Genomic DNA, 9,396 nt, shown 5'->3' on the forward strand with positions numbered 1-9,396 from the left:
AAATAGTCAAACCAAAGTCAAAATGAGGAAGTCTAAAATGGACAGGCTATAATTTGCTCCTTCTAGTACAGAAACCAACACAAAAGTCTAATTTTATCTTACAATATATTATGAATTTCATCTTTAATTCCAATCATCTTCCTGATATGTTAAATAAATGAGTCTCAGTAATTAGTTCTGAATATTCGGGTTTGGGATGAATCAGGATCCCCAAAGTCATGAAGGCATTTTGAAAACATGACAATTCCAAACGTTGAGGTTTTAGAAGCAGCAGCTTTGGAGTGCTTCTCCATTTTATCCTTTCAATTTTTTCAGCCTTTGGGGTTTACTCATGAAGTCATTATTTCCTCCTCAGCTATGAATATTAGAACTTACTTTTGAAAACACTATTACAAATACCCAAGACTGCTATTTAATCCCATTACCTTCAGAAGATAGTTCTAAATAAGTGTTACAAGAGATGAGACAGCAAAGGCAGGTTCAACTGGAAAATTAAGCCAAGGCACCAACTCGTTCATGATTCAGGGTAGTTTCATTAAAATATTATAAAGTTTTGGAGGTTTATAATATTGTTTAAGTGTTAAATAGTTAAATATCAAAATACCACAAGTTTTCAACAGAAAATCTATTTCAGTGTTACTCCAAAGTATTCATCTACCTCTGACAATACAACAACAATGGACTGACTTCTTGCGTCTTTCAAACTACTTATTCTTTTGTCCTGCTGCCTTGGAAAAAGCAATTCTCCAGCACTTTCACTACCAAAAAGAAACCAGAAAACCCTAAAGAATATCTCTCACACAGACGATTTTAACAATTCAGCTATATTAGTGTACACAGCTTCTTATATTAGGATTTTCTGCACCAGCAGCAATGCCAGAAACTTTTGATTTTTCCTTCAAAAATGAAGAAGGGCCTTTGACTTGGTCTCCCTGTAGCACCCTTAAAACCAAACTGGTTAAATACGGCCCACAGAAGTGTACTATTAGGTGGTGGAATACTGGCTGCATCTTCAGGCTCAAAAGGTTGAAATCAATATTGTATATTTCCACTGGCAGCCAGCCACGTAAGTGGCATTGCTCAGGGGCTGATATTAGCGCCAATAATATGCAACACCTTTATTAACAACCTGAACAATGGGATGGAAGCTACTCCAAGTTTGTGGCTGACACCAAACCGGTAGGGACTGGTTAAGAGGCTGGAAGGCAGAGCTGCTATTTATACCAGCCTCAACAGGCTGAATATATTCAAAACTTCACTAGGCAAGACCCTAAGCAATCTGATCAAAACTGGTCCCACTTTGAGCAGGAGATTGGACCAGATAACTTTTTCAGAGATCCCTTTCAATCTGTGTTACTGTTATGATTCTGTATCTATTACAATGTGACATATTATACACCAATGCTGAAAAGTCTTTAGTAGCCAGCTTTAAACATGTGATAGGACCCAGGGCAGGTTCTCTTATGATTAAGCAATATTATTATTCATCTTTAGAATGAGTTTAAATCTCTTGAAATTAAATTATTATTTTCGCATTTATATGCCTGAACTGCTAGTTTTAAGTAGCCAAAGCAGCAGGTTTCTTTTTGATTTGTAGGAAACCATCAACCTACCATTTAAGTGAAGCATTTTGAATTTGAGGATCAGACAAAGGCATTTTTATAAAACAACAACAATTAAATATTTTCAGAGAAATTACTTGTTACAGCAAAACTACATACAAATTTTGGGACATAAATGACAGATAAGTAATTTTTAGCAATACTTAGCAGTGTGTTCACTTCAGTGAAATAAGTGGTCACACCAACACTTTCTTCCCTATGCTTTTCAGCGAGACTGAGGTCACCTCATTTCCACTGGAAAGACGCTTCAAATATTTATTTCAGTGTAAAAATAGACAAATGTACAGCTGACAGGCTGTTTCTACTCTTTACCCTACAATACATTTTCTTCCAGATTATCTTGTCTTTTAAGTAGGCTTTAGGAACAAATAACAATGGGACAGACAGTGTCTCAGCCTTAAGTACTAGAGAAATAGCCTAGAAAGTACACAAAGAGATATTTATCTTCAGCCAACCAACACACATGTTTATTTGGGGTTACTGGCTACATGACAGACTGGCAAGAAAAGGCAGTAACTGGCAAGGCTGAACATTAACAAGCTTTAAACCACCAATTACAACCTAAACTAAATACCTTTCTACTTGCTGTAGAACTCAGTACTCAACAGAAGAGGAAATACTTTACTTACATTGCATTTATTTTCCACCTAGCAACTGTATCATTTCAGATGATTCACCCCCAAAAAAGAAGAGTGAAAAAAACCTATAAGGTAATGTTTTCCAATTATACCTAACTATTAAAAGATCATTTTAAAAACCAACTTTCCCAAAACTGCATTTAGAGATAAATGCAAAGTCAAAAGAATTAGAGGGGAAATTAATGGCTTCTGATACTTTTCCATCACTATCCTTCTCATTGCAGTAGGAACAAGTGCTGGAATTAAAAAGATCTAAGTATGTAAAAGAATAAGTTCTTTCTGGTAGAGTCCTGTGGATTCCAGCTGTAGGTACTGGTCTACAATCTGTTTCTCTACAAAAACAGCCTTATTAAATTCAGAAAGAACAAAGGGAACCATATCACCTCTTGAGGAGAAATTACACAACTTCCATGTATCTCTTTCATTGGAAAACTACTGCACTGCCCAGCCTTATTCCAGAGCAACATTATCCTAGCACACAAGAGAGCCCAGGTTTGGAAGATGCACATCCAATGGTTTAGAAGCTGCTACAAGGATTCCTGAATCGAAAACTTTCCAGTCTTCTAATTTTTTTTATGTCATTTATTTGACCAAATAACTCCCCTTACCTAGCTAAGGTCAGGATACTAAAGCATACTCTTAAACACAAAAAAACCCCAAATAACAACAACAAAAAAGGAGGGGGGATATAAGCTTATTATGTGCTAAAAAAGATGGAAAGAAAAGGAGAAAAGAATATACCCTTAGGACAGGTATTACCCAGAGGCTTGGTCAAAATCAGAATTCACAAAGGCATCAACAGCAAAACAGTGAATGTAAACATTCTCAATAAAATCCTTTTGTCAGAATCTGAAAAGGCTTGTATTGCTTCCATTACCCTGCTATATCTGAAGGAAGGACGGACCATAAATGGAACCATAATAAGACAAATGTGTTCAGTAGACAAAGCAAGCAGGAGGATGGCCTAACATACCACAAATGGTCATCCAGGTCAAATAAACATGACTTTCAGACTTCCACCATACCATGCAGAGGCATTTGTGTTAAGGGTATCATGGTCAGAAATAGAGGCTTTTTTCCAGCACTTTGAACAAACACTGAAACTTCTTTTTCCCCAACATATGCAAAAAGCAGCAAGTTGTTTTAAAAGAATGCACAGAGATGTTAGGCAATGAAAACACCCATTAATATGAAGAGATGGCTAGAACTGCTCTTCCATTTAACTTGATCCTTAGGTAGGGCAGGACTAAGAAAGGTACTGCTGAAGGCAAAGTTCTGGTCAAGAGTCCAACAGCTAGTACAGGATTTAACCCCTCTCTCTAGATTCCAGCCATTCAGAGAAGGATTTCTATTCCTTTACAACATATCCAGTAACTGCTACGCTTGACACATTTGGCATTTAAACTTTCCTTAAGTTTTTCCAACTGGAATGCAGCAACTTTCTGCCAGTCTACAGAACTCGGCACGCTGGACTACTCTAGTAGGTGGAACTCTCCTTCCCCACAAAGAGCTCATTGCTCCCTGCTTGCTTAGAATCTGTTGTTCAGTGTTGACACCAACCAAGCATCACATATTCAGTGCCTTCTCAAGAGGCAGGCAAGACACGTGGCAGGAAGCCAACCACATGGTTTCAAGAATTCATACTCTTATTGTTGTTAATAAGATGACAAGAGACGAACACAGACTGGCTGAACATCTATGCTGATTCCACATTTGAATCATTTCTACCTCTTACTCTATTAGTACCTCTAGTATTTCCCATGAACAAATCAGGAGATTGTTCTGTCTTGAATCTGGCAACTTCACATGCAAAACACACAGATCCGAGTTCTTTATACCTTTTTAAATCATTCATCACCCTGTTATTAACAGAACAACACTTCTGAATTTAGATGACTTCCACCTGGTTAGGTGAAAATGTAAACTTTGTCTATAAGCACACATTAAATAAAACACAGCTATCTAACTGTCCTTCCTAGATGGGCCAAGACTGTGATTATATATACAGCTTTTTTAACAGGGTAACCACAAAAACAGTTCTTATTCTCCTGGTTGGGGGTCAGAAGGAAAAAAAAAAAACCCAAATCCAAACCAAAATCAAACAACCTTACCCACACAGCTATGCCAGCAGAATCCTCCAGTGTAAACAGTTACAAAAGTAAAGCTGCACTTTCACCACTGCAGCTTGTTTTGCTTGGAGCAGGACAGAAGAATTACTATAACAATGCAAAACACGTAACTCCCACCCTATATGTGGGTCCTCAGAAAGTGGGACCCACTGTCACTGTAGCATAACAAGAACTCTTCAGTGTTTCTTGGATAGATACTAGCACAGCTGTAAAGTTTTTGTAACATTTTTCTCATTAACACCTGCCTCAAGTGAATACCCATAACATCAGAAACACTTTCTAACATAGCTAAAAATGGCTACAAAGCTTAACAGTTCGAAAAGGAAACTTGGGTGATAATTACACACAATTTAGTTGCCTTGCACAACCTGAACAACTGTTAGGAGGCAACCCAAATCCCACAGTACTTAATATTTAGAATGAAGTCAACTTTCAAGATTCAACAAGCTATCAAGAAACTACTTTACAACCACTAAAAAGGAAAAAAGCTGCAAGTATTTCAGATGCCATTTTCAAAAGTCACCATTACTTAGATAAGCACTAGTGATGAGAAGATAAAAAACAGTCTTTACTTCTATCACAATGGCCTCCAAATACACTGTTGCCACTTCTCCCAACTTGTCATCATCTCTTTTCACAGTACCCCTATGGTTTCTGTCCTCCTCTGACTTCCATGCAGGAACACATTTAAGACACAGAACTGTTTAGGATCTAGCTCTATTACCTTCCTATTGAAGAGAAATCAATCATTAACAAATAATGATCTGCTAACATTTTTCATGTCTATTCAAGGTAACTGAGACAACACAAAGTTTTACTTTCCTTATTCCACCACCTTTCATATCATTAAATTCTCCAGCTGCACCGGAATTACATCCTACTTTTTTAGGATAACACCTGTTTTTGTATTCCATTTTGGACAGAGAAGCTTCTAAGCACTACATATCTTCTGTGAGTGCATTTTGTCAACAGTTACCCATTTTGATTTCAGAGTATCAGAATCTCCTCTTATCGTTCTCCACTACTGGCATGCTGACTGTAAAAAGGAGATATTTAGCATAAAATGTCTACTCCATTCTAGAGAAAGACTATCCTCTTGAAAAACAAGACAATAAAACACACAGTAAAGCTCTAGAAGAACATCTCTTCACAAATTTCAGAACATACACCATGCATTACTACAAGTATTAAGTGGTTAAATTCAGCACATACTACTATGAAGCCACTATTGTATAACATGACAAAGCTACGCCTAGCATCTAATGAGAAAGACTGCAAGAAACTGGAGTGTCGTAGGTTATTCCAACAAGTCATCATGTACACTGCAGCTGCCTTTAGTCTGAGAACTTCAACTGACCATGTTGAATATTTTCTCATGAGCAAATAGATACACGGAAAACATTCCCTGGTAAGTAGCAACTCACATTTGACAGTGGAGACAGTTTTTGAAGCTGTCCACCACCAGGAATGATCTAGTGTTCCCTAGTTAAATAATTCTTAGGAATTCTTAGTGAAAAACTGGGAAGAGATAGCTTTGCATAAGTATGTGCCAGTCAAAAATTCAACACATATTACTACTAAGTTTCCCTAATAATACCTTACATGACAAGTATCTACATTTACTAAAATTTGACTATGAAAATGTGATGGAATATTTAATCACTAGTTACAGAAGTAATGAATACAAAGGTACAAGAAGTTTCCAATAAGTGCCAACCCATGGTGACAGCTAGCAAAGTTATCAGGCCCTCAAAGATACAGGAACAGGCAAGAACTTGCTTCTCAATGCCTAAATGTTAACCCCAATAAATAAACCACCCTTAACAATGCAGCAGAAACTACAGTAACAAATTCACACATAAGATTCTAACGGCTGCTGCGCAAGGAATGTGTTTTCCTGGAAAGCAAATAATATTTTGAGCAATACTTAAACAAAACAAACAATCAAAAACCCCAACCGCCACCAAACCCACTGAACCCCAAACCACACCACCCAAGAGCTACTGAAGGAACACTGGTTTAGAAAACTAGTTCAAAGAACTAGGACGCTAGTCTCAAAGAACAAAAAGAAATCCACCACCCAAAACCAACCAAACAAAAAAGACGATAACTGGTGATGGGGCATACAGCAGAGACCCCTAAAATATTATATTGTACAATGCTTGCTGCAATGTGCAAAAAAACACTATGAAGTGGGCTATGACTAGTTTACTTAGGAAAGTAAAGACACAGCATTTTAAGAGTTCCTAAAGAAGCACAGGGGGCAGGCTTTCAGGGGACTTTGTATACAACAAACTAACCACAGCCTAGGAAGCTTGCACGCTCTGAATCCAAAAAATTAAAGAACTCGCACTCCTCACTGGCCAAAGCAAGAATATCAAAGACCTATGCCAAAACACTTCACCTCAAACTAAAGACTATGCAAGTTATTATTCACAAAACCCACAATTATAAAGATTTCTACTGTTCCTAAAACTCATTCCTCACCTTGCAACACCTTCTCACATGAAAGCGCCTGCTGTGAAAATGCCTAGGATTAGTGTCTTCAGGTATGAAGAACATTACTTCATCTTCTGTTGCTTTAGAAACAAAGACCTTATCTTCCAGTGTTATTTTAATGATCTAGAATGTTAACCATAACCAATTTTTTCTACAGCAATGACGGTCATCGTTATTAGTGCAAAATTGTAGACTAAAACCAGGCTGTGTTCAAAGTTTCCTGTGGCCTTTCTTCTTAACTGCAAAAAAACGCTAAAAACTTAGTTATCATTCTTTTGAATTCCTCTAGGAGTATGATAAATCAATGCCAGATTTTTATACTAGTAGCAAACCACAGAGGACAGTGGTGTTGGCTGATAAAAATATCTTCCTCTGCCTGCAAAAAAATGCTCTTCAAACCACCACATTTTTTCCAGAGCAGGAAATTCTTTTGGGTTCCAAACTGAGTAATATTTACACCTGAACATCTATTCAGAGCTGATAAATCAGTTTGCTTTCGCTGCTATTGTTTTGACGATACTTTTAACAGGCACGTGTCTTGGTCTGATCCTCCAAGAGCCCTAGAACTTAACCTCTGCCAAGGCGCAGACATAAAAAAAAAAAAAAGTCACAGGTCGTGACAGGTCTAATTTAGTCAGAATAAACGGCACCTCCTCTGCGGGGATGCCGCACCGTACCGACCGCCGCACGCCCCTCCGACGGCTTTTCCACGCGGCGCAGGCGGCCGGCTTCACGGCCGCGGCCGGCCCGCCAGCAGCCCCGGCAGGGCCGAGGGGCGCCCCGCAGCGCAGCACGGTGCGCCGCGCCGCCGCCCCCCCGCCCGCCCCGGGCGCCCCCAGCCCCGCGTACGCGCCCCGGCCGGCAGCGCCCCGGCCCCCAGCGGCGGCTCAGGTGCGGCGGCGGCCGCGCCCCCCCCCTCCGCGGGCTCACCTCGGCGGCCGGGATGTTCACCACACCTGTCGACCTCCGCTTCTCCCTCAGCTTCCTCTTCTCGATCTGCCCCTTCCCCTTCCTGGCGCTGGGCCCCGAGCTCTTTCCCTTGGCGGCCAGCTTCTCCTCGCCTTCGGGGGAGCCCGGCGCGGCGGCGGGAGGCGGCTTGGCGGCAGGCTCGGCCGCCCGGACCCCGGCGAGGGCCGGCGGCGGCTCCTTGGCGGGGCCGGACCGGGCCAAGGCGGCGCTGGCGAGGCTGACGCAGTTGACGGCCCCGCCGGCGGGGGGCGCCGCGCGGTCGGGCGGGGCGGGCGGGCCGCCGGGCAGCAGGTTGTTGTTCAGCTCGGCGGAGGAGGCGCCCCCCGCCGGCCTGGCCTCCCCGCCGGCGGCGGCCCCCGGGGCCGGCGGCGCCTGCTTCGCCCGCATCTTCTCCCGCTTTGCTTTCCACTCCTCCAGAAAGTCCGTGGTGCTGCCCCCGGCGCTGCGGTAGCCGCCAGTCGCCATGTTCCCAGCGGGCTGGACGGCGAGAGCGCCCCCCACCAGCACCTCAGCCGCCGCCCGCCCTGAGGCGGCTCTGCTGCCGCCCGGAGAGGAGAGGTCCCGGCGGGGCGGGCGGGAGAGACGGGGGCGGGGAGAGAGACGCGGAGAAGCACAAACACCCTGGAGAGAAACAAAAGGGGAGATGTGAACCGTCCCGCAGCGCTGCCCGTCCTCGTCCCGCCGCCCCGCCAACTCTCCAGCGAGCTCCCCGGCGCCCGGGGACGGGTCTCCATCACCGCCCGCCCTCGCCCGCCGGGCTCCCGCGACTCGGATCGCGGCGCCCGACCCTGGCGCAGCACCCGGCGCCCGCCGGGGCTCCCCTCACCCCTCGGCGCGGGGCCGCCCGGAGCTGCCCGCCTCCCCCGCTCGCCCGCCCGCCGCAGCCGCGACCGCGACGACCGCAAAGCGCCGTCGCTCGCCGCCGGGGCCGCAGCGTGTGCCATCCCCCCGACGCCCGCTTGCCTGCCGGGGGACCGTGTTCCCGCGCGGGGCGGGGCGGGGCGGAGGCGGCCGCCGCTCACCTCCCGCCCGGCGGGGCCGCGCTCGGGCGCTCCCCAGCGCCGGCGGCACCAGGTGAGCGGCACCGCCTCCCGCCCTCCCGGAAGGAGCGGCGCGGCCCAGGGGCTTCCCGAGCTCCCTCCCCTTTCCCCATAGCAGCGCGGACGGAGCCGAAGCCAAGCGGAAACTGCCGAGATGGCCTCAACAATGGGGTGAGGGCGGGGAGGCCCCGCCCGGACCGGTGCGCTGATCGCCGCGGCCTGACCGCGCTGGGTGCCGGCCCGTCGCGGGGCCCCGCCACCTGCCCCGGGCAGCGCCGGCACGGGCGGGGACACGGGCCCCGCGGCTCCCGACGGGCGGCAACTCTGGCGGGGGAGGGGCGTGGGGCGCCACGGCCCCGTGAGCTGCGGAGCCGAGCGGGATGCCGCCGCTGCCCGCCCGCCCGCCTCAGGCTGCGCTCCCGCCTCACGGGCGGCTTCGGCGGGCGGGGGCTGCCGGAGCCCAGCCGCCAGGGGCCGGAGGCGGCGGTCTGGTGTCCCG

General features: G+C 45.8%; 1 protein-coding gene across 2 annotated transcripts in view; it reads right to left on the reverse strand.

Moving 5' to 3' along the window:
• Positions 1 to 8,960, reverse strand: part of PAWR (pro-apoptotic WT1 regulator) — an 84,451-nt gene extending 75,491 nt beyond the window's left edge. Inside the window, exons 1-2 of one of the 2 annotated variants that reach the window (XM_040595287.1) lie at positions 8,821 to 8,960; positions 7,819 to 8,478 (exon numbers count right to left, since the gene is read on the reverse strand). In XM_040595287.1, the coding sequence (XP_040451221.1) occupies positions 7,819 to 8,322 (504 nt within the window). In that variant the 5' untranslated portion in view covers positions 8,323 to 8,478; positions 8,821 to 8,960. Of the gene's footprint in view, positions 1 to 7,818; positions 8,617 to 8,820 lie in introns of those variants that run through there. The other variant, XM_040595286.1, reaches the window with a different exon arrangement.
• Positions 8,961 to 9,396: the final 436 nt, after the last annotated feature.

Source organism: Falco naumanni, chromosome 5, assembly GCF_017639655.2.
Source record: "Falco naumanni isolate bFalNau1 chromosome 5, bFalNau1.pat, whole genome shotgun sequence".
Lineage (NCBI taxonomy): Eukaryota > Metazoa > Chordata > Aves > Falconiformes > Falconidae > Falco > Falco naumanni.